This window comes from Acinonyx jubatus, chromosome C2, assembly GCF_027475565.1.
Source record: "Acinonyx jubatus isolate Ajub_Pintada_27869175 chromosome C2, VMU_Ajub_asm_v1.0, whole genome shotgun sequence".
NCBI classification, from domain to species: domain Eukaryota; kingdom Metazoa; phylum Chordata; class Mammalia; order Carnivora; family Felidae; genus Acinonyx; species Acinonyx jubatus.
The window spans coordinates 67,748,348-67,773,183 of NC_069384.1; the positions used below are offsets into that span (position 1 = coordinate 67,748,348).

The 24,836-nt window shown below is 47.5% G+C and overlaps 1 protein-coding gene across 4 annotated transcripts in view; it reads right to left on the bottom strand.

Annotated features, from left to right (window-relative positions):
- The window catches only part of ADCY5 (adenylate cyclase 5), a 146,334-nt gene that overhangs the window by 55,457 nt on the left and 66,041 nt on the right, over positions 1-24,836 (bottom strand). For all 4 annotated transcript variants that reach the window (XM_027061012.2, XM_053220949.1, XM_053220951.1 and 1 more), the window contains one exon: positions 3,137-3,286. In XM_027061012.2, the coding sequence (XP_026916813.1) occupies positions 3,137-3,286 (150 nt within the window). The remainder of the gene's footprint in view (positions 1-3,136; positions 3,287-24,836) is intronic.

Sequence of the window (24,836 nt, forward strand, 5' to 3'; positions counted from 1 at the left end):
TGTGGGGGTGGGGCTAGAGTCATGCCCCCAGGGCTACTTGAATCCTGTCTCCCTGGGCAACCTCCTGGTTTTTCTGTGCACATACTTGGGGAAGAGCCCTCCTGGTGAACCTGTAGTACTGAGCCCCCTGGCATCCTGGATGTCACCTGAGACTCCATGTGACCTCGTGCAAATTACTGAACCTCTCTGAGCCTCAGGTTCCTCATCTATAAATAGGGATGAGGTTGTTGAGAGCATTAAATGAGATTCATTCAATTAGTCATCAAATATTTACTGAGCACCTATCATGCTGGGCGCCAGGAGTTATAACTGTGAGTGAGACAGGCAAGGTTCCTCCTTCACAAAGCTCCCAGTCTCATGGGGGTGTGGGGTACTCTGCGGCACTGAGCAGGGGTACCTGACCTGGGCTGGGGAGAATGGGGTGGCCAGAGAAGGCTTCGCAGGGACCAGAAGGAGAAGGTTCAAGTGCTCCATTTCTACACAGGGGAGAGTAACCCAGAAGAGAGGGGAAATCACGCTGACTGACAAACTGAGAGAAGAGGTGGGAAAGAAGCAGGGAGAGGGGCCAGGGCCACAGAGTGGAGGGGAGGGTCATGTGGGGCCCCGATAGGGTCTGGACTTGGCCTTCCTTCTGCGTCCTCCTCCCAGGCCCTCAGCTGTGGAGCTGAGCACGATGCAGCAGCATCCTCGGGGGTATCTCATTGCATGCTCCCAGCACGCCCTGCATTGAAATCTGTGCTCTGCTCCAAACACAGAGAACCATGGGAAGCTTCCCAAGCTGCTGGTGGTGTTTTCTTGCCTTTGCACACAATCTCCTCAGCTAGACTCACCATCCTCACATATGGCTGGTAGCCCTCCTTCAGGCTTCCCCCCTTCCTGGCTCTGGCAGCAGCACCCCCTCACCACCCAGGGCCTTCCTGCAGAATCCCTGATCACTCGGGGTTTTGGTGATTTGTTAACAGGGTCTCCCTGTAGCAATGAGATACCCCGAGGATGGGGCTGTGTTGTGCTCAGCTCCACAGCTGACGGCCTGCGTGCGGCCTGGAAAACACTGTTAATCTAGCGAGGGTGCTCTCTGTGGGTTAGCTTGGTCTCCCTGAGCATCAGTGGACATGGCCACTGAAGGCCACCTCCTATTTACTGAACTCTCAGTAAATGGTTACTGGTGACAAAAACAAAATAAAGAGCAATTCTGTGGAAATCCAAGACAGCTGGGAGAAAGTGTGCTACATACGGTTTATATCCATGAAAGATCTTCCTACAACTATAACCACTTCTGGGCTGAGGGTCAGGAAGGTGGGGGGGGGGGCGTTGGGGAACAGTTCTGAGTCCCATTATCAGGTGGCACCGAGGAGTGTTCCCAAGGACCCAAGGGTGGGGGAAGGCCCGAGAGCCACAAGACTCTGGCTGGGTGAGGAGTACCCGCCCCCAGTAAGTACGCCTCTCCTCCCTGGTATCTTGGCTCAGAACATGGTAAAGCAAATAGATTTTCTCTCCCAAATCCCTGTGGATTTGCTGGAATGTCCAGCCTGTCCAGGGCTAGTGCAAGTAAACGGTGATGAGCTATAAAATGTTCTTTTTACTGGAGAAGGGACAAGGTCCAGGAGTGAGAAGGGACACTCCCTAACACAAAAAGGGACGGATTTCTGGCAAGAGATGCCAGAGCCTGGAACTGGGATGAGAGAGGGGGCCGTTGAGGAGCATAGGGGCCTCCAGTAGGTTGCAGACGTGCAGCAAGCATGTCAGACAAAGACAGTGGGAGGACTCAGGGACACTGCTGAGCATGGGTCTCATTCAAGAGCTGGACCAGGAGTTCAGACAGGGCCAAAAGAATGCCTGGGGCAAGCCAGGCCGCCGACTGGACAGCATGAGCTGGGGACCTGGCAGGACACAACGACCACAGCGGCAGGGCTGGACAGGAAGCAGGGATAGGCAGCGACTCGCGGGGGCGGGGAGGAATGGTGCCAGAGCGTCACCCCCTTGCTCAGCCATCCAGATATGGCCAGCCCGTGCCATTAACTCCTTAGGATGCATCCAGATGGAGTCAGAGACCCTCTCACACTGTGGTCAAAGGGCACTTGGGAGGTCCACAGCACACACTCTGTGCCAGCGAGGAGGGTGCAGGGGACTACTGCTGTCTAGGCCTTTGTCTCCCTTATCCCCAAGCTCGAAGGCAGCAGGACTCCATTCAGCTTGCTGGGTAGGCACAAACATAAGAAGAGAGGAGAACCTGCTTTGGAGTAACCTCATCTCTAACAACTACAACTGGTACAAGTCTAGTGGGGGCCCCCATCACCCTGCTGACCTGCCCACACGCTTCCCTGGGGTCACATGGTCCCATCTCTGGAGCTCCTGCCTGAGAGCTATTCAGCTCCATTGCGGCCCAGGGTCCCCAGACCTCATCTGGTTCACACGCAGGAGATGACACAATGGTCCCGAACCCCAAACAGGATGCCAGGCAGCCAGGAGGGGAACGCTGACCAGCCCTCAGTCCTTGCCCTGCCCTTACTCAAGAGAGCACACAGGGGCAGGACACCCTGCCCCAGTGCTCACTTGGAAAAGTCCTGCAAGTCTCTGGCCCACGTGAGTGGCTTACTTCCCTCCCAAAAGTTCTCCGAGGATGAGGTTTAGGGTGAGACAACCATCATCCTTTCTCTGAACCAACCAAACCCCAGAACTCAGCACAGAGGACGTGCCTGGCGAGGGTGTCCCAGGGGTTGACAGCTCTCCCTTCTCTCCTCTCTCATGGGGGAGCACCTGAATCCCAGGTGGGAATGCTGATGCAGACGCTCCTTCACCTCATCAGCACTGGGGACAGGTGGAGGGTGCTTTTCTGTGCCCAGGGCCTGGGCAGCCTGGCTTCTTTGCAGTCCACAGGGGAACACTGAGGAGGCAGTGGGCAAGGGCTGGGATAGAGCTCTTTCTCCAAAGTCTCCCTAGAGCATGCCCACAGAGCCAGAAATGGTAGACTCCCTCCAGGGAAAACATTCCCCTCTGGCTGGGTCCCTGCCCGGAAGACAGGGCAGGGCAGCTACAAGGAGCTGAGCTGGGGGGGGGGGTGGCGGGCAGCTGGGCTAAGGCAGGTCCTGGGCCTGTGCTCCCTGTAGCCACGAAAGGACAAGAGGGCCCTACTCACCTGTTGCTGGTTCTCCCGTTGTGAGTGGAGCCGTGCCTGGATGCACTCCCGGGTTTCCTGGAAGGCCTGTCTCTGAGAGACCTCAGCTGGGTAGTGGGTGCAGACACCCACGATGTTGGTGCAGGAGAAAATGAGGACATTGGAGACAAGCTGCAGAGGGAGAGATGAAGACACCGAGCTCAGGCCTGGAGCTCCAACCAGTCACTGGAGCCCCAACCTTGACCCTCCAGCCCCCAAGCATAGGGCCCCCGGCCTCCACATTAGCAAAAACCACCTAGCTGTGAGCAAACCAATGCCAAGGACACCCACCCATGGCTGACCACAGGGAGTAGCCAAGCATAATAGGTCAGGCTCTCTGACTTCCTCAAAGGCCAAAACTTGGCTGGCCTGTGACAGGTTATGGCCCTAAAGAACCAAGTCTCTGAATAATCATACTGAACGTGTCCATAGCCCCAGCGCTGAAAAGGTTGGGGATACTGGTGATGTTGTGATGGAGCTGTGTATTGTGGGAGGTGGCAGGGGCATTGCAAGGAAGGTTCCATAAGCATTGTGAGATTTCTTTTTTTGAAAGTGCGATAAAGTCCAGGGCAGGACAAAGGGCTACCCTTTGGCAGAGAATCCTTAGATTATTATTTTTATATTAGCTTATTATTCCCCAGGGATCAACTGCGATGAAGCAAGCACTTGCTGGCTACCCATGAGATACCCAGCACTGTGCTAAATCCCCTGGGAAATGAGAGACGGATAAGGTCCCCAGCCAGTAGGGATCAGTGGCAATAGCTGGTCTCACCTCCTCTTCCTCGGCTTCCATTCCTTCTCTGCACCAGCACCACAGCCCTCTGACAACTCCACCATACCAGCTGGAGAGCATCCACCATCACCCTCTGCTCCTCACTAATGCCCTTCTCCGTGCTGACTGAGGTATGTGTGTGGAAAAATACTACTGCCCCTCAGGTCACAGAGACAAGGTTGGAATTCTTTGGAAAGGAATATTTACTGAAAAGTGAAGGGAAAGCAAAACACGACACTACACACCCCACGAAAACAAGTTTCACAGCACATTTCAGATCCTGGCAATGGTGCTGCTGAGACAAATTTTTCCTTGGTAGGTACAGCTCCTGGGATATCTAGGTAAACTAATCCTGGTCCTGCCCTGGCCTTAGGCCACACAGGACAGAAGCCATGCAAAGATGCTCAGGCTTCTAGGACTCCATCCCTCCCTTGAAAAACTTAATTCTTAGTCTCAACTACAGAAGGGGTAACCCTAATTGGCCCTCGAACCTTCCGTTATAGTTCCAGAAGCCCTCTGGGACTTCAGCTGCCTGGCGGTGACCTGGCAGACAGCCCTCCACACTCTTCTTCCAGGGTCTTCTTTGTCCACTGGATCCTAGAATTCCTGTCCTTGACTCAGGTCTGCATTCCACCTGAAGGCTTTCCCCACCCCAGCTCTGAGGTACTCTGACCTCTACCCGGGGTCCTCAGCCAGCTTAGGCCTGGAGGCCATGTGGGCTCATGCGGGATGTGGTGCCATGTTTCCCTGGAGACATCCTTTACCGTGACTGTCCCAATCCATGAACAGAAAGAGACTCTCTTTCCTGTCTCAAAGTCCTGCTCTCTCCTTGGCTACACAATAAATTCTGGTTTCCTGGCTGAAGGACATTATAAGCTCCCCTCAACCACCTCCTGGATATCTTCCAGATGCTTCCTGGATGTGCCTTCAGGGAAAGGGCAAACTCAGATTACCAGCTCCACCAACTCTTATGTTGACTCACAACTCCCCCAAGCCCCATCCCAAACCCATCCACCTCAGAATCCTACCATTGTCATTTCATGTAAAAACATGACAGAGAAAAACACAACCTACTTATCACAAGGAAAGAAAACCCCTGCTCTACAGAAGCTTACAATCCAGGTGAAGAGATAAGTGGTCAAGACTGACAAAGAACCAGTGATAGGAAACAGAAACTGCCTTACACTAAGCAAGAGGGAGACGAGGGGAGCATGGGGGGTGGGGGCCGGAGGGCAGAGGAGGGCACACTGGGCCTGGGGTTGGAGGTATAATTGGTGAGTCTGGCAGGCATGGGAAAGGACATCCCTGGAAAGAGTATCCACTAAACTCATGTTTGTGAGGTACTCAGGGTCCCTGAATAAATAATCCAGGCTTTCTGATCCTGAAGAGAAGTCCATAGAGAGAAGATAGAGCTGGAAAGGCAGACCAGAGCCAGACTGAAGGGGCATCTGAATGTCAGGCTGAGAGGCCTAGCACAATCCTTACAAAATAGGAGCATGAAGGACTAATGAAGGAAACAACAGCAGCATGAGCACATAGCTTCAAGAAGATAACTGGGGGCGCCTGGGTGGCTCGGTCGGTTGAGTGTGTGACTCTTGGCTTTGGCTCAGGTCATGATCTCACAGTTCATGGGCTGAAGTGCAGGGCCTGCTCGGATTCTCTCTCTCCCTCTTTCTCTGTCTGCTCCTCCCACACACATGCTCTCTCTCTCAAACTTAAAAAAAAAAAAAAAAGATGACGACTCATCAAGGGCAAAAGTAATGCAGGGAGTGGGAGACAGGTCAGGAGGCTGCCACAGAAGCCCAAAGATTTATATGAGGCTGGGGGCCAGGCAAAGCAGAGCTGACTCAGAAGGAGGAGCCCCTAAGACCAGGGGGATAAGGTTCAGGAAGAAATAGACTGTGGCCTACAGTAGTAACCAATGCAAGTGACTCTGAAGGAAAACCCTGAAGACATACCTCTAGGAAGTCACTGGGACCACTGAGAAAGAGATAAGGAAAAAGAATGAAATGAGGAGATGAAGACTGAAGGCACAATCTTCAGGGAACACTGGAACATGTTCTTCCCTAACTAGAACATTCTCCAGCATGCTCCTTTTTGAAAGGAAAGGAAGGTACCAGACGACTAAAAACAGGAGAAAGGAAAAACTGGGAAGGAGAAGATGAGGAGCCGCCCTCAGACAGGAAATTGTATCATAATAATGCCACATGGCCAAGTGCGCTTTATCCCAGGAATGGAAGGCTGGTTCAACTTTGAAAAATCAGCGTAGGGTCACCTGGGTAGCTCAATTGGTTGAGCACCCGACTTCGGCTCAGGTCATGATCTCCCAGTTCGTGAGTTTGGGCTCGCTGATGTCAGCTAAGAGGCTGCTTCAGATCCTCTATCCCCCTCCCTGCCCCTCCCCCGTTTGTGCTGTCTCTCAAAAATAAACATTAAAAAACAAAAGAAAAGAAAAATCAATGTAATTCACCATATTAACAGACTAAATAGAAAAAAACATATAGTTATTTCAGTAGTTACTGAAAAAATATATGGAAAAAATTCAACATCAGTGAACGATTAAGAAAGAAAAACTCAGAGCACCTGGGTGGCTCACTCATTTAAGTGTCCAACTTTGGCTCAGGTCATGATCTCACAGTTCATGGGTTCAAGCCCCATGTCAGGCTCTGTGCTGACAACTCGGGAGTCTGGAGCTTGCTTCAGATTCTGTGTTTCCCTCTCTGCCCCTTCCCCACTCGTGCTCTCTGTCTCTCTCACACACACACACACACTCTCTCTCTCAAAAATAAATAAACATTAAAAAAAGAAAAAAAAAGAAAAATTTGGATGACTGGGTGACTCAGTCAGTTAAGCATTCAACTTCAGCCCAGGTCATGATCTCATGGTTCTTAAGTTTGAGCCCCATGTTGGGCTCTGTTCTAACAGCTCAGAGCCTGGAGCCTGCTTCAGATTGTGTCTGTCTGTCTGTCTCTGCAACCCCTCCACTCACACTCTGTCTCTCTCTCTCTCAAAAATAAATAATCATTTTTTAAAAAATTAGGAATGGCAGGGAGAGTCCTGAATCTGATCAATGGCATATGCAAAAATGTGTAGTTAACATCATACTTAATAGTGAAAGACTGAATGTTTCCTGCTAAGACCAGGAACAAAGCAAGATAGTGCCCTTTCATCACTCTTATTCAGCATTGTACTGGAGGTTCTAGATGATGCAATAAGACAGGAAAAAGACAGGAAAAAGGCATACAGATTGGAAAGGAAGAAATAAAACTGTCTATATTTGCAGATGACATGATTGTGTCATGAAAATCTCCCCCAAATTCTACCAGAATTAATAAGCAAGTTTAAAAATATAAAGATACAAGATCACAGGATACCAGATCAATATATAAAAAGCAACTGCAATACTTGACAAATATTTCCTCCATAATAAAGTCAGTCAATGACTCAGTCTATTAACACACATATACACAACTGGGATAAGGCAGAGACAAGACTTAACCCAGTTGTGATAATTTGCTAAACCCATGCATCGCTTATCTTTCATTTACAAAAGAAAAAATTAATTTAAAAAAAAAGCAACTGCATTTCTATATGCAAGCAATAAACAATCAGACATGGAATCTTTTAAAGTACCATTTAAATATCACCAAATCTATGAAATATTTATGGATTAACCTAACAAAAAGATGCAAACTTGTTCACTGAAAACTATAAAACACTGATGAAAGAAATCAAAAAGACCTGAATAAATGGAGAGATATACCATGTTTCACATGTTTGAAAATTCAATATTATTCAGATGTCAATTCTCCCCAAAATGATGTATAGCTGCAACACATTCATAATCAACATCCAAGCAAGATTTTTTTTAGATATTAACAAATTAACAAGCTGAGTTGATAATTTATATGGAAAAGCAAAGCAACTAGAATAGCCAAAATAATTTTGAGAAAGATGTTCTAGTTGGAAGACTCCCACTACTCAATAGCAAGACTTACTATAATTAAGTAATTAAGGTAGTGCAATACTGGCATAAGGACAGCAATACAGTTCAGTGGAATAAAACTGGGAGTCTATAAATAAACCCTTACATTTATGGTTAGTTGATATTTGACAAGGTATCAAGACAGTTCAGTGGGGGAAAACTACTCCTTTCAGTAAATGATGCTAGGATAACTTGATATCCATATGAAAAATAATGAAGTTGGATCCCCTACCTCACACCATATACAAAATTAACTCAAAGTGGATCAGAGACCTCAATGTAAGAGCTATAGCTATAAAACTCAGAAGAAAACATAAGAGTAAATCCTCATGACCTGGGATTAGACAATGATTTCTTAGTCATGACACCAAAAGCACAGATGACAAAAATTTTAAAAAGATCAATTACACTTTGTCAAAATTAAAACCTTTTGCTCTTTAAAAGGCACCATCAAGAAACTAAAAAGACAACGCACCAAATGGAAGAAAATATCTGCAAATCATATATCATACTTTTATTTTTTACAAATATATAAAAGCGACTAAATAAAGAAAGGACAATCTTTTCAACAAATGGTGCCAGAACAATTGGCTATCCATAGGCCTAACTCAAACCTCACAAAATACATAAAAATTTACTCAAAATGGTTCACAGGCTCAAATGCAAATCTGAAACTGTTAAATTTCTACAGGAAAACACAGGACTTCAGGTTAGGTGAAGATTTCTCAGATGCAACAGCAAAATCATGATCCATAAAAGACATGAAATGATAAACTAAAAAATTAGATGTCATCCAAAAAACACTGGTCTTCAAAACACACTGTTAAGATAATGAAAAGACAAGTCACAGACTGGGAGAACTTATTTGTAAATCACATGTCTGATAAGAAGATTTGTACCCAGAATTCATAAAGAACTCTCAAAGTCAACAAGCAGAAAACGACCCACTTTTTAAAAGAGCAGAAGATCTGAATAGACAGTTCACAAAATAAGATATAAAGATGGCAAATGAGCACACAGAAAGATGCTCAAAATCATTACCCATTAGGGAAACGCAAATTTAAAAAAAAACAATGAGATACTACTAAGCACTATTAGAATGGCTAAAATTAAATTTAAAAAGGAAAAGGAAAAGGAAAAAGAATTGCCACACTGGCACTGGTAAGAAAGCAGGGCAACTGCGTTCTCAGACCTTGCTATTAGAAATAAAAAGTGGTAGGGGTGCATGGGTGACTCAGCTGGTTGAGCATCCAACTCCTGATTTCTGTTCAGGGTCATGGCTCTGTGCAGAGCATGGAGCCTGCCTAAGATTCTCTCTCTCTCCCTCTTTCTCTCTCTGCCCCTCTCCCCCACTCGTACTCTCTCTATAAAATTAACAAGAGTTGGCATTTCTCATGAAGTTAAACACATACTTGCCATATGACCAACAACCCCACTCCTAGGTATTTGCCCAAATGAAATGAAAAGTTTTGTTCACAAAAAGAGACCTGTGCAGGAATGTTTATGGAGTATTATTCATCTATAAAATGGAGCGATTTGGTGATAACACACAACGTCGATGCGTCTCAAATACATTATGCTGAGTGAAAGAAGCCACACTCAAAAGGTCAGTTACATGGCATTCTAGAAAAGGCAAAACTGTAGGGACTGAAAACAGACCAGTGGTTGCCAGGGGCTGGAGGGAGAGGATGACTAAAAGGGGCAGCAGGAGGAAATCCTTCTGGGGGATGGAACGGTTCCAGATCTTGATTGTGTTGGTGGTTACACATCTGTATGCCTTTGTCAAATGTCAAACCCACACAACCGTATACCAGAAGGGGTGAATTCTACTGCTTGTAAATTATACTTAAAAATAACAGGAGTAAGATGCAGGAGGGACTAAAAAAAAAGAATGGGAAAGCCAGCCAAACAGAGAAAGAGCGGCCTTCCCTCTCTGAGGCGAGAAAGAGGGGCCAGAGTCTATTTCGGGACATGACCCCGAAGGTAATTATCAACTGGCCGCTGGAGCATCTCAGTACTAATCCTCCTGGTCTCTCCTGCTGTAATCTGACTCCTCCTGCAGCCAGAAGGCCAGTAGCCACAGACGGTGCAAATCCAGGTAAAATGATGCCCAGTAACCCAACAGGGGTCCAAATGGCTTTGCTCAGCTTAGTGTGTTTCAGTGTTTCTCTCTCTCATTCACTAAACACAAAACGGGGTGAGCAGTTACAGGGTGCTGGGGTGTGGGTCAGGGGTCTTGAGCAAAGTCATTGGGAAGGATGACTGTGGCAATTTCACCTGAGAGTGAAAAAGAGATTGATGTCTGTTACACACACATACACCACTCACCAAAAAAGCAGAAATCTGCTCCCCAGTTCTCACAGGTGCTAATGCTCCTGTGCAGACACTAATGTTATGAATGCAGAGGAGACATAGTAAAATCTAATGGAATTCTGCTTAAAGCCTTCTTCTAGGAAGGAGTTTGTAGCTTAAACCTGATCTCACACCTTGAGCACAAGGGTCCAAATGCTGACTGGCTCTCTTCTCCACTAAAAACAATTTTCAATTATTGAGCCCCTTGCAGACACAGTAAAAGTATAAACCCTGTCCTTATGTAAAAGAGTTGATTAGTAAATAGGAACAGGTATCATTCACAACAGCAGGGAAGCAAGGCCTAATTAAGGGTTTGTTGGTTTCCCTTGCGTGGACCTCGAGGGATGTATCTAACCACACAGAACATGTGCACACTCGAGTGTGTGTGTGTGTGTGTGTGTGTGTGCACCTACAGCAGGCAGAGTAACGAGGGGACCTGACAATACAGCAAACCTCAGCCCTGGGATTCGCCTCAGCATCTGCTTTTAAAACAAGCCCAGCAGATGGTTTGGGTCCAGGTGGTCTCAGGACCACACCAGGAGAAACCCCGAGGGAGGGGAATGTTTGGAATTCTAGTCTCTGCGTGGAAACCCAGGGGAGTTGCCTATGAATATTTACAATGCTGGCGGCAGTGGTGGCGGTATTTCTAAAACCCCAGCACTTTCAGAAATCCAATCTCTTTGCTGGCTGCTGGCTGCAGGCTGCAGGCTGCAGGTTTGATTTGGCCCAGGGTGAAGTTACAGCGCTCCGTGGTTTGCGCAGCGCCTCCTCGCGGAGGCTGACAGAACTCCCTGCAGCAGACCTCCAGCGCTGCAAACATCACCGCCTCTCTGACTTTTCAGGAGGCTCCCTGGATCCGCTGCCGTAGGCTTGCTACTCGCCAATCCTGGGGCAGGCGCAAGACAAAGAGGAATGGGGAATGAACAGAAGTGAAGGAAATGAGTTGGAGACGAACCCCTGGCAATTTGTTACTTTGCATGGCTTCTGTTCTGGACAAGTCAGCTTGCCTCTTGCACCACGGTTCTCAGGGTGTATCTGCTGTTGGCGGCAGTGGCAGAGGTAAGGATCAGAACACCCCAAGGAACCAGATTTGGTGATGGGGGGAACGAGATGTTCAGTTAAATGTGAAATTTCAAATAAAAAATAAAAAAAAATTTTAGTATAAGTATGTCCCATGCAATATTTGGAACATACTTACACTAAAAAATTATTTATCTGAAATTCAAATGTAACCAGGTATCCATATTTACCTGGCAATCCGATGAGGGAGGCTTTTCAAACCTGCCCTCCCCCAGCTCTGACAACCCCCTCCCCCTTGGCAGGGTCTCAGCACCTACTCCACCCTACTCCTTCCAGATCGTCCTCCACCCTCTGTGGTTCCTGCACAGACCACAGTGCTTTCTCTTCACATTGAAGTCTGAAATCTTCTCAATTAAGTGCGAGCCAAAGCTGGGATTTGATTTTCCAAATCCACCCATCTGGCTGCAAGGAGCCAGACCCACTCTGGGCCCCTGGGGGCCGAGGACCAGCTCTCCACTGCTCTAGGTATTAGGAAGGGAAGAAAGGTCCTCTTTTGGGACCCCAGCCCCAAGGATAGGCATAGCCCCTCCTGTTCTAGCCCTTTTTTCTATTTGCAACCACACAAAACTAGCAACCAAATGAGCCCAAAATCAAAGGAGCTGACAAGACTGACAAGAGCCCCTTCCGCCTGCCCCAGATTTCATTTGTTCTACACGGTGGTGCTGGGAAGCTCAGGGACCTCGGTGGAATCCTATTATGATATAAAATACAATAAATCAAGGAAGGATCATCTTAAATTATATACTCTTGGAAGTCCTATCAGCACAGTTCTGTGTATACTGCACCATGCTCAATGAGGTGTTAAATGGCTTTTTAACAATATTACATATTTTTAACTTTTTAAAAAATCATAGTGACACCTCTTAGAAATTTGTTCCCTACAAAGACTGCTGTATGCTTTTTTGGTGAGCAAAGCCGCATTACCTCTGCTTGGGGGCTTTTGTGATGAGGTCTTCTTTTGTGGAGGTAGCTTGCCTATCTCAGTGGCTCTGAGCTAAAAGGACCAGACTCTCTGCTGTCTTCATTCCCATAGGGTCCTGCCCAGAAGGCAGCCCCCACCCCCTTCTCCATCCAGAGAGAATCTAGTGGCTCAGGACTTATCATTTTCTCCTGCTCTGAAATGCACTATCTCAGAGAGGCCCATCTACCTTTACACCATGGCGCCTCCTGCTCAAAAGCCTGCCATGACTCCCTATTACCAGTAAGACAAAGCCTCAATCTCTGTGCTGGCATTAGGCCTCTACAAGCCTCACTACAAGACACATCTCCCTTCTCATCTCCTACTTCAATCATACGGGCTACTGTCTCTGGGAAACACCAACCTATAATATGACTTTAAAAGTATAATGCTGGGGTGCCTGGGTGGCTCAGTCGGTTACGCATCTGACTTCGGCTCAGGTCATGATCTCACAACTTGTGGGTTTAAGCCCAACATCAGGCTCTGTGCTGACAGCTCAGAGCCTGGAGCCTGCTTTAGATTCTGTGTCTCCCTCTCTCTCTGCCCCTCTCCTGCTTGTGCTCTCTCTCAAAAATAAGTAAACATTAAAAAGTTTTTTAAAAGTATAATGTTTACTTAGTACAATATCACTGTTACTAAAAGCAGGGCATGAAATATTAACAAATCGATAATTAACATCTGCTTAACACATTTTCAAGAAAGACGAGATAGACCAAAATGTGAAGAAAGACCATTATCTAGGAATGACATTTACAACATTAAAACACTTTGTGCACGTACTATTTCACTGCATCTTCATCACATCCTTCCAGGATAAGCAAGCCAGGTGGTATCACCCCTCTTTTGCTAATGAGGACACCAAGGCTCGAGGCAAGGAGTCCTGTCTGCACTACCCAGCACGGCAGCAGCCGAGCTAAACCACAGATTCTCATTCCAAGTGCAGAGCTCATACTGTTCTACTGTACTAAGCTGTTATTTATCCCAACCTAATTTAGGTCCATTTTTGCTTTATTCTATTTAATAAAGAGACACTCGACTTTCTTTCACTCTCATCCTAGGTGCCCCAGGCCTTCCTCATAGATCCTGGTCACATAAAATGGTGCTGATTAGGGACCTGCTCCCGGCCACCGCCTCCAAAGCTCTTTCCAAGGAACCTCCTCTGTGGGTGAGAAAGGCCCACACTGTGCCTTGGGGAGGCCACGCCTGTTTCTAGCACAGTTTCCCTTAATTACTTTTTCATTGAGATATAATTTTTATACCATAAAATTCACCCTTTGAAAGTATATAATTCAGTAGTTTTTAGTGTATGTTCAAGGTTGTGCAACCTTCACCACTAATTCCAGAGCATTTCAACATCTCAAAAAGAAATCCCACGCCCATTAATCACTGCTTATTTCCCATCTGCACCCCCACCCCCAAGCTCCTGTCAACTACTAATTTACTTTCTGTCTCGATGGATTTGCCTGTGCTGGACATTTCATATAAACAGAATCTCATAATAGCTAGTTATTGTCTAGCTATTTTCTTGTCTAGCTATTGTCACTCAGCATAATACTTTCAGGATCCATCTCTGTTGTGGCATGTATCAGTTCTTCAGTCTTTCATGGCCAAATAATATTCCGTAGTATGGCTATGCTACATTTTACTTATCCATGAGTTACGGACATATGGGTTGTGTCGGTTGTGTCGCTATGAACGTTCATGTGCAAAGCTCTTGCACAGACGTATGTTTTCAGTTCTCTTGGGTATATACCTAGGAGTGGAATTGCTAGATGTTTTCGAATGAATGTTTGTGTCCCCTCGCCCCCAAATTCCTACGTTAAAATCTTCACCTCCAATGAGATGGCATTAGGAGGTGGGGCTTTGGGGAGGCGATCAGGTCACGAGGGTGGGATTAGTGAATGGGATTCGTGTCCTTATAAAAGAGATCTCGGGGAGTTCTAACTCCCCTTCCACCATGTGAGGACACAGTGAGAAGACAGCCATCTACAAGGCAGAAGTGGGTTCTCACCAGACACTGAATCTGTTGGTGCCTTGAACTTGGACTTGATAATGTTTAGAAATGTGAGAAATACATGTTTGTTGTCTAAGTCACCCAGCTTGTGGTATTTAGTTATGGCAGCCTGAATGGACCGAGATGCTGGGTCACATGGTAACTCTATGCTTAACATTTTGAGGAACTGTCCAACTGTTTTCCAAAGTGGCAGTACCATTTTCTACTCCAACCAGAAGTATGTGAGGGCTCTGGTTCCTCACACCATCCCCAGCACTTGTTTTTATCCATCTTTTTGACGATAGCCATCCAGTGGGAGTAAGGGGGTATCTCATTGTGGCTTTGATTCCCTTAAATTTAAAAAAAAAGTTTTTTTTAATGTTTATTTATGAGACAGGGAGAGACAGTATGAACGGGGGAGGGTCAGAGAGAGGGAGACACAGACTCTGAAGGAGGCTCCAGGCTCTGAGCTGTCAGCACAGAGCCCAACGCGGGGCTCAAACTCACGGACCGTGAGATCATGACCTGAGCCGAAGTCGGGGATGCCTAACCGACTGAGCCACCCAGGTGCCCCTGATTCCCTTAAATTTTAAAGTAAATGGTGACAATAACAAGGGAGATAGTTTATTCTATCTAACTTGAATAGCTGTACCTGTAGAGAGAAATGGCCACACTGTATACTTTATTTTTGTCATCTTGGTTACTCATTCCTAGGAAGACCCCAGACTCTGTATATACATTCAAAAGAAAAACAACAGCTTTCACAGAATAGTACTCACTTGAATGGGATATCCTCTTAATTCACTCAACAAACACTGAGCACCCAGTGCAGAGCATCGTGCTGGGGGTCTGGGAAAGCTCAGCCCTGGCCACCTGGCCCCTGCACCCCAGGACTGCAAGTCTGGTGATAGAGTCAGGCATTTTCAACTCCAAGTTAGCTTCACAAACACTCAGTTTGCAAAAAAAATATGCCAGAGGAGGGAAAAGTCTTAATATATGAAGTGTTTTCTAAATGAACAAGAATTAAGTAGAACTTAACAGAAAAATTCAGTAATACAGATGAGCAAGCTACTCAATGAAGTAAAACTACAAATGACTGACAAATGAATGATGTGAAAAACATGTGAAACCTCACTAGCAAACAGTGAAATATAAATGAAAACAATATATGCCTATTAAAGTAGCAAAACTTTTTTCATGGTAATAATATTAGCAAGAATGCAACAGAACAAATATGCTCCATCCATCAGCAGGGATAAGAATTGGTACCACTCTAAGGGGCGCCTGGGTGGCTCAGTCGGTTAAGCGTCCGACTTCGGCTCAGGTCACGATCTCGCAGTCCGTGAGTTTGAGCCCTGCATCGGGCTCTGGGCTGATGGCTCAGAGCCTGGAGCCTGCTTCCGATTCTGTGTCTCCCTCTCTCTCTGCCCCTCTCCCGTTCATGCTCTGTCTCTCTCTGTCTCAAAAATAAATAAACGTTAAAAAAAATTAAAAAAAAAAAAGAATTGGTACCACTCTTCTGGAAAGCAGTTTAGCAATATGGATGAAGGTTTATACTCTACCCTCATGCACTGTTGGTGGGAATATAAACTGGTGCAGCCACTATGTAAAACAGCATGGAGGTGCCTCAAAATTAAAAACCGTATGATCCAGTAATTCCACTACTGAGTATTTATCCAAAGAAAACAAAATCACTAATTCAAAAAGACATACACGCCCCTATGTGTATTGCAGCATTATTTACAATAGGCAAGATATGGAAGCAACGCAAGTGTCCACTGATAGATGAATGGATAAAGAAAACACGGTATGCATAGGGGTGTGTGTATGGGTACACACACAGACACACACACACACACACACACACACAATGGAAAATTAGCCATAGAAAAAGACAAAACCTTGCCATTTGCAACAACATGGGTGGATGTAGAGGGTATAATGCTAAGTGAAATAAGGCAGCCAGAGATAAATACCATATGATTTCACTTAAATGCAGAATCTAAAAACCAAATGAACAAACAAACAAACAAAGCAGAAACAGACCCATAAACAGAGAGAACTGACGGTTGCCAGAAAGTGGCGGGAGGAAGTTGGGCACAAGAGGTGAAGGCGAGAGGGAGATACAGACTTCCTGCTATGGAATGAATAAGTCACAGGAATAAAAGGTACAGTATAAGGAGTACAGTCAGTGGTATTATAATAATGTTTATGGTGACAGATAGTAGCTATACTCGTGGTGAGGACAGCATGATATAGAGTTGTCCAGTCCCTATCTTGTACACCTGAAACTAATGTAATGTTCTGTGTCAACGATACTCCAATAAAAAAATAAAATGTTTATACTCTTTGACCCACAGTGGGTCCCTTCCCAGGAATCGCTGCTACACAGAAACTCACTGGCCTGGGCAAGGCTTTATATGCAAGGATCATTAGAAAATTTTAAATGAGGAACAGCTAAATGTTGAACTAGAGAAGAGTTAAATAAATTATGGAGCTTCAAATACCCTGAAATATGTCAAGGCCTTTAAAATATTTTATTTGAAGAAGATTTAGCATCATGGGGAAATTTTCAAAATCTAATGTCAAGTGGGGGAAAAAAAGAATACGGAATTGCATATTCAACATGATCTCAATCTATAAATATATACGTGTTAACAGTGGTAGAATGTCTCTAGGTGATGGTGGGATTGTAAATGTTTTTTAAGACCTTTTTCTTTAGATCACTGAATACTTCCCAACTTTTTTATTGTATGTATTACTCTTAAAAGAAAAAAATTATAAATTTATATTAAAAAAGAAAAAACTACATGCTTTTACTGTGAGTAGGGCAGGCTGCAAGAACTTCTCGGCTAATAGAGGAGATGAGAATTCAAGTGCCTACAAAGCCAGGCAGTATAAGCCAAATGGGAAAAGAGAGTCAAATCAGAAAAAGAAATCATTCTAGGCAGTGGGACTAGGAAGACTTTATGGAGAGGGGTCTAGAGATGGAACTTGCAGTGTGGGCAGAACCCAGGCATCCAGGTGGGAGAAACCACATGAATAAAGGGGTGGAGGGAGTTCGAAGGGTGCAAGGGTGCCTGGGGAACTCCAGAAAGTCAATGCTGACTGGAAAAGAACGAGCAAGGGAACTGGCCAGAGATGAGGTGAAGCTCACGGACAGATCACAAAGAATATGCTATCCATGACCAGGTAAGGACGTGGCACATGACCTGGGAAGCATTAAAACTCTGAGTGGCTGCGTTTCCAAAACTAAAAAGTATTCAAATGTCCATTTATAATATGTGCATTCATTAAAGAAAATTTCAATTTCTATCCAACAACAACCAGTGTTAAGTGGTTTATTCCTCTTTTTTAATCTACTCACAGGTTTTTGTTTGTTTTCATGCAGCTATGATCTTACCACTTATAGTAGCCTACTTTTTTCATTTAACATTATAACGTAAGTATATATTCCCCTGCTATTACAACTTCTAATGCTGCAGGCTTTCAGTAGGAAAATGTGATCAGAGCTGCACTTTGGGAATATTAATTTCATGGCTGGAAAGGGGGAGGCAAAGAGGAAGGTGCTAGAACTAAAGAGGCCAAAAAGAGAGCTGGGCAAATGGCACAGATGAGAAGGACCAGAGCCTGAGGGAGGCTAGGCACCCTGGAAAGGGGTGAGCAGTGTTTGGGCTGTCCCAAGCAGGGCGTCGTGGAGGAGTGAGTCTCCAGGGGGTAGGGAAGGGCTTTGGGTCTTAAGCCATGAAGGGAAGTCTAGGGAGGGACTGGTTTTAGGGTGAGTGGAATGAGTAAGACAGTGTCATAAAAGCTAAATGGAAGGGGGAGATTCAAGCAAGAGTGCTGTGGGAGAGGCTGAAAAGATAAGGATGAATCAAAGGTTGTCAGGGGCCCCGAAGGTGACCTCTGAGAGAGATTAGGTAGAAGAGGAGTCCAGACTGTAAGGGAGTAAGTCATAAGGGGCGATGAGGGGGATGGTAGTGAAGGTGGCTCTTTCTCAGGATGCTTGGGAGAAGGCATGGCTTACAGCTGGAATGGATGCAGCACGGTGTGGTGGGAGAAGCCAGAGAACCTGGTTTATCCAAAGGCAGAGGGAGGGGGGCCTAAAGGGCAAAGGACAGACGCCTGTTGAACTGCAGGGAGGTGCTGTCCATGACGGCAGTCACCAGCCACAGGTGGCCACGAGCGCTGGAAATGTGGCTAGTTTGCATTGAGATGTGCTGTAAGTGTAAAATTCACACCACAGTTTGAAAGCTTTTTTATATTAATTACCTGTTGATATGATATTCTAGATACATTGGGTGGAACAAAAGATATTGTTAAAATTAATTTCATCTGTGTTTTTTGTTGTTTCTCTTTTTTACTTTTTTGGCTACTGAAAAAATTAAAATTATGCATGTGGCTCTCGTTACATTTCTGTTGAACAGCATGGCTGGCTGAAGAACAAAGAGAAGGCAAATCAAGAGGGACCTGGAACACGCTATCATTACAGGCTGATTTGCAGAATATCAAACCGGTGTTTTGGAAACCTTGACAATCAGTGAATTTATTGAGAGCCCCACCTTTGGGCCTCAGAGAGATGGGCCTCCCTCTCTGCCCTTTAGTGGGTCATTTTCCAAAGGCTCAGATTCATACATCTGCCAGGCTCAGAACACACTTCGGAGGCACACCCGACAGCAGCCACTCCCTCTGACTTTTGGGAGCATAAAATGTAGAGGAGGAAAGGGAAGGGGTGTGGGGGGCGCTGAGGTTCAACCATAAGACCCCAAGGGATAAGAAGGTCTCGGATGGAAGCCCAGGCATAGTCTCAGGCATTAGGACTATCTAGAGAGCAGGTCAACTTCTCTAGCATGTCATGAAACCTGAGGGCTTCAGGAAGGTATATAAATTTGAAACCATGGGGAGAAGGGGCAGCCTAGGAGCAATGACTGAAGGTAGTGTAGAGAAGGGACTGGGGACTTAGAAGGCTAAGTGCTCATCCTGGATTTGAAAAAAAAAAAAATGTGTGTGTATATATATAAAACTAGAGAGGTGGGGCGCCCGGATGGCTCAGTCACTTAAGCGTCTGACTTCGGCTGAGGTCATGATCTCACTGTTCGTGAGTTCGAACTCCACATCCAGCTCACTTCAGACCCTTTGTCCTCCTCTCTCCTGCCCCTCCCCAACTTGTGCACATTCTCCCTCTCTCAAAAATAAAATAAAAAACATTAAAAAAATAAAACAAAAATAAAACTAGAGAGGCAATGGGTGATGGCCAAGGTCTCTGCCACCTGGGACAATCCATGGAGCAGCCACAGCCTGAGTCTCTGGCTGCTCAGACAGAACACTTGTCCTGACCATACTACCATGAATGGAGATGCCACAGACAGGATTTTCTGAGACATCCCCGATCTCAAATATTCTGTCCCTGTTCTCCTGGAACGCAACGGAACTCCCAACACTGCAGCACACACACTGCAGCTCTGAGACAGCTGGTTACACCTGGAAGTCATATCAGTCTCCTGTCCGACCCCATGCACCATCTGTGGGGAATCCTAGAGGAAGCCGGAGTTCTCCACAATCTGTCAGGCAACGGCCTCTCCACCCACCCAGGTGCAGGGATCACACGTACAAAGCAGTGTGGAAATGCAGATACATTCCCCTCCAGACCAAGGCTTAGAAAGGCTTTCTAGAGAAGCTGGGTGGTGGCTCTGCTCACCCATAAACTGCTTTTCATGCAGTTCTCTGATCTCCGGGGTAAGGAAGAGTTTGCTTTGTGGCCTGGCAAGAAGTTTTGTGGGCTAGAAGTTTATTTATAATCCAGTGCAAATGAAGTCTCTCTCATCCAAAAATCTCATCTCGGAGAACAATTATCCAGCCCCCCACCCCAGTTCCCCCACCCTCAGCTTCCTCCTCCCCCTTCCAGGAAAGCAGACAGGCTTGCATTGTTCCAGGTGAACAGTGGTGACAGATGAGGATGATGCCAGGCTGTGTAGGTGGAGGGAAGGGGCTGACAAGACGCTGGAATCGGATTCAGAAGGAGAGATGAGAGCACCACCACACACACAGCTCTGGTTCCCACCCTACACAGGTTAAGTGCAGCTTTCCACTGCCTCTCCACCCATTAACCTCCACCCACCCACACCTCCTGCCCCCTCCAGGCCTCACCTCCAGGGCCCATTTTAGGTCTGCTGAATTTGGAAGGAAAACAGAAAAACAAAAGAGAAAGTAGAACTGCCATTACCCTGCTCACCTCACCTTGACTGGAGAGCGGAACATGTAATGGGGCTATGTCTGTCTGTCTGTTTGTGTGGAAGGCCCAGGGGCCCTGCGGATGACCCAGGACAGAGGGACACCCTGGTGCTGCTCTGGACAAGGCAGGCTTGCCCAGGTGCCTTGTCAGGTGCCTTGACAGGGATCCGGGGGCCCCAGAGGAGTACCCCAGAGATTACCTGGATAGAAAGGCAGGGAGATGTAACCGAAGGAACGCTGTGCTGGAAGTCAGGGCTAGCCTTGTGACTTGGGGCAAATCCCATCACCTACTAGAATCTCAACGCCCTCATCTCTAAAATGGAGCTAAGGACACCTGCTAATAAAACACTGATGCCAACACACTACTGGCGTAAAGCACCGTGGTTGGGCTGGCCATGCCGTGAGCGGCTGAGAGCAGCAAGAGCTGGATGAAAGCCCCACAGGGCTGGCCATGCCTCCTTCTGCTCACTGGCATGTCCCCCTCCCCCAGGATGGTGCTGACACACAGCAGGCACCCATAAATGCTTGTTAAATGAATAAATGGATGAAAAGGAAGTTGAGGGCTGCAGGGCACTTTCAAGGCCTTGAATATTCCAGCACACATCAGAAGATAGTCGAGGCCCCCAGCAGTCTTTGATTCTGACACTGAACATATAGCACAAGGCAGGAAAGGGGGGTACAGGACCCCCATCCACAGGGAGGCCAAGGCTTGAGTCAGAATTACGAAACGCAGATGACCCAGCAAAAGACGACAAATGAAGGTAGCACTAACTGCCACACCAGTAAGGGCCTGGAGGTGGTTTCTCTCGGGAAGATGAGCCGTGAGACAAGTCTGTGTGTACCTGTGAGCGTGATGCAAGCTCAGTTGAGCTGGGAACTGCACCTGGGTGTCCTGTTGGTAAGTCCCTTACTGGCTGGCTGACCTTGGGCCTATCACTGGGAAATCCCTAGAGGCTGAGCCTGTGAGGAGAGAAATAACGTCGAAATGGCGCTCGCAGAAAGGCTGATGAACAGCAAACGACCTGGATTACTGCAGGGCCAGCCCTCTCTTCCCTGGCTGGGTTATCTCAGCAAGTCGTCTGGGTCCCATGAAGTTTCTTCTAATGTAAAACAGGAGAACGTGACCCCATGGCTCTCAGCTACTTCCCAAGGGCCCTCACATCCTGGGAGCCTTCTCTGTAGTGTGACTCAGCCTCCCACAGAGAAAACCAAGAGTTGGCTCTAGTCCAGCCGCCACTCACTCCCAGCCATCCTGCTAACACGGGGCAGGAAGGGCAACCATGGCTGGCACCGAGGCCATGAGGTATGAGGAGTTAAAGTCCTCCCCAGGGCCAATGGAAACATACCCTGGGTGTTGAGGGGTGAGCCATTAAACTCAACCATTACTGGCACATGCTTATAAAAAGCACCCAGTGGGAAGAATGTGGCAAGCATTCATTTGCAGACTGCCCCCCCCAACACCCCTAGCCTCCAGAAACATACTCTCAGCTTGAGGTCCACCTAGTGAGCTCTAGATTATCACACCAGTACCTCTTACCACATCCCTTTAGAGTAGATAATTGAGATTAACCTTTTTATTTTAAAAATACATTTAAAAAAATTTTATGGAGGGGGAGGGGCAGGGAAAGAGGCAGACTGAGGATCCAAAGCAGATGGATGCGGGGCTTGAACTCACGAGCCATGAGATCATGACGGGAGCCACAGTCAGATGCTTAACCAACTGAGCCACCCAGGAACCCCTAAAAATACATTTTTTAAAAGGCTATGGCAGAGACTATTCATTGTCTACCTAAATCCATTCTCCCCTTCTTCCAAAACAGCACGCAGTAGCTGGGCGCACAGCTGCCATCCTTGCAGCCACATGGTGATGCTCGGGTCAAAGGAGCATGAGTGGAAGTGATGTGTGTGACTCTCCCTCATCAGACAAGCCCCCTGCCCTACCTGGACCAGCACCTTTTTGTACTTCCTTCTGGCCTGGACCATGGACAGGCCCCCAAACCCAGCTCTGACTATGCAGATAGGGATAATATCCTTGTGGGTGGTGGAACAAGCCCATGGAACTGGACCAGGTCACTTCGACTCTCACCTCCTTAAAGATATAAACTCTCATCTCCTTAAAGCCACAGTATCTTGGTGTCTCTGCCCCTCCCTCTAAGTAATATACTGCAAACAGGAAAGGTTTCCGGACCTGAGCATCCGATGGTCCATTGTTTCTCCTCCTCTGTGAATACTTGCTCCAGTACAGAAGGGAGAAACCACAACATGCAGAGCACATAAGATGAGGGAAGGCAGGAGGGGGCTGAAAGCATGAAGACGGAAAGGCTGCTTGAAAAACTGCGGAAGGTTTCTGAGGTAGTGGTCCTGACAAGAGCTGGGCCTGAGCCCAGACACCAGACCAGAGACAAAGCAGACAGAGTGGCTGGATTCTTAAGGGCGGAAGGAGGTGTAGTGGCTGTGCACACTCCACAAGCTGGGAAACAGAGGCCCAGAGGAAAGAAGGAGCAGGCTCTGCGTTATCTCAAGGAGGTGAAGCCCCGTGTGTGGAAAGTGCGTGCGGTCTGGTGTCAGAAGACCTGGGTTCAGATCTCAGTTCAGTTACTTATTATTAGATGAGTGGTGGTAACTGAGTCGCTCCCCCTAGCGAGCCCTGGATTCTTCTATAAAATAAGGATGTACTATTTACTTCCCAGGGACTGTTCATAAACTAAATAGTGCGATGATATATAATGTCTGAAAAGCAATGATCTTCCACTGCTTATCTGGGTTTAGATACAGTGAAAGCAAGAAACTGAAGACCCCAACCAATCTATCCCCAGTCCCTGAGGGGGGTCAGGAGGGGAAGGACATCAACTGGTATTTGTCCAGTGTCTTGAAGCACCAGGAACACTGCTAGGTGATTTTCCCAGAACATCCCCCAGGGAAAGGGACACGTGACCAGACCCACGAGGGTTCCAGTCTGGGGCCTCAAGGCATTGTGCACATGCAGCCCAGCCTCACGCACCCAGCCTTGGAGGGCAAGGGCTGGGGGCAAGGCTGCTGCTCCCACAGCCCTTTGGGCAACACCTCAGGGGCTCTGCCCATGAGGGGGAAGAGGCCCCCAAAGACAGGGACCACCCTGCTGGAGAAGGGGCTGCACTCCTCAGTCCAGTGGCCTCTTCAGGCTCTTGCCTGGGGATAACAGCCCTTCACTACAGAGTCTGCATGTCCTCTGCCTAAAAGCAGGGGCACTGGGAGGTATTTGGAGAGCTGCTAACTCAGGAGGGAAAGCAAAGACTGAAGCTTCTCAGGAGGCTCTCAGCAAGCTGCTGGGCCTGGGCTGGCACAGGCTATGGAACACCTCACATTCCTGTCTGATGGGCCCTCAGCATTTCCACACAGCAAATGCAGGAAAGCAAAAGGTGCCCCAGTACTTTGCCTCAGAAGCCTGGGCCCCGGGCTCAGGCTCTGAACTGGGGGCACAGTGAGGGATTTTTCCAGAGGTTGGGGCAGCGAAGTCCCTGAGGCCTGCAGTGGGACTAGAACCACCCAGTGGCTCCCGTCTCATCGTTGGGCCCGTTTTCCTCTTTTTCTTCCACAACCCAAGTTCCTCTCTTTCTTCACAAAATTACTAGAGCTGGTGGAGGAAAGTGAGTGGAAACTCAGCCCATGCCTGGCCCCGCAAGGCCGTCCCCCGTAGTCCCAGCACCACCCTCTGCTGAGCCCACCACACAGATCCTTGGCCTCTCCACACATCTGGCCTGTGTTCCTCTGCCAAGGGGCACGTCCACGATCCTCTGTCTTCTCCTAAAGGTGACCTTCTATGTCAGCCTAAAGCCCTGTCTGTCCCTTAGTTGACCCCCATGTTCCCTGCTAGAACATCAACCTCTCTTAGTCCCAGCTGCTTAGATCCGCCCCAACCTCAATCCTACTGTGAAGAGCCCTCTCCTCCTCACCTCTCCCCAAAGACTCAGCACATTCTGCTCTGACCCTCCAGGACATAGGCATTTCCCAGGAACGCTTTGGGATCCAGGAGAACATCGCGATGCCCTGCGGGGCAGAGTCTCAACCCCTGAATGACTGACACCCCATCCTGAGAGTTCCCAGACCAGAGGAGCCAGGAGAGAGCTTTCTTATCCCCATCTGGAGGAAGCAGAGTCCCTCCCAGGGCTGAGGTGGATGGAAAGAGCCTGAGTCCTTAGGAAGGCAGACTCGAGTGGAACCCAAGCCAGCAACACCAGATGCTCTCATTCCCCGGCCACGTGCCTGCGCCTGGGATGACAAAGTGTGAGAACTCGAGAGGAGAGGAACGCGGCAGCCCACATCCCACCACCA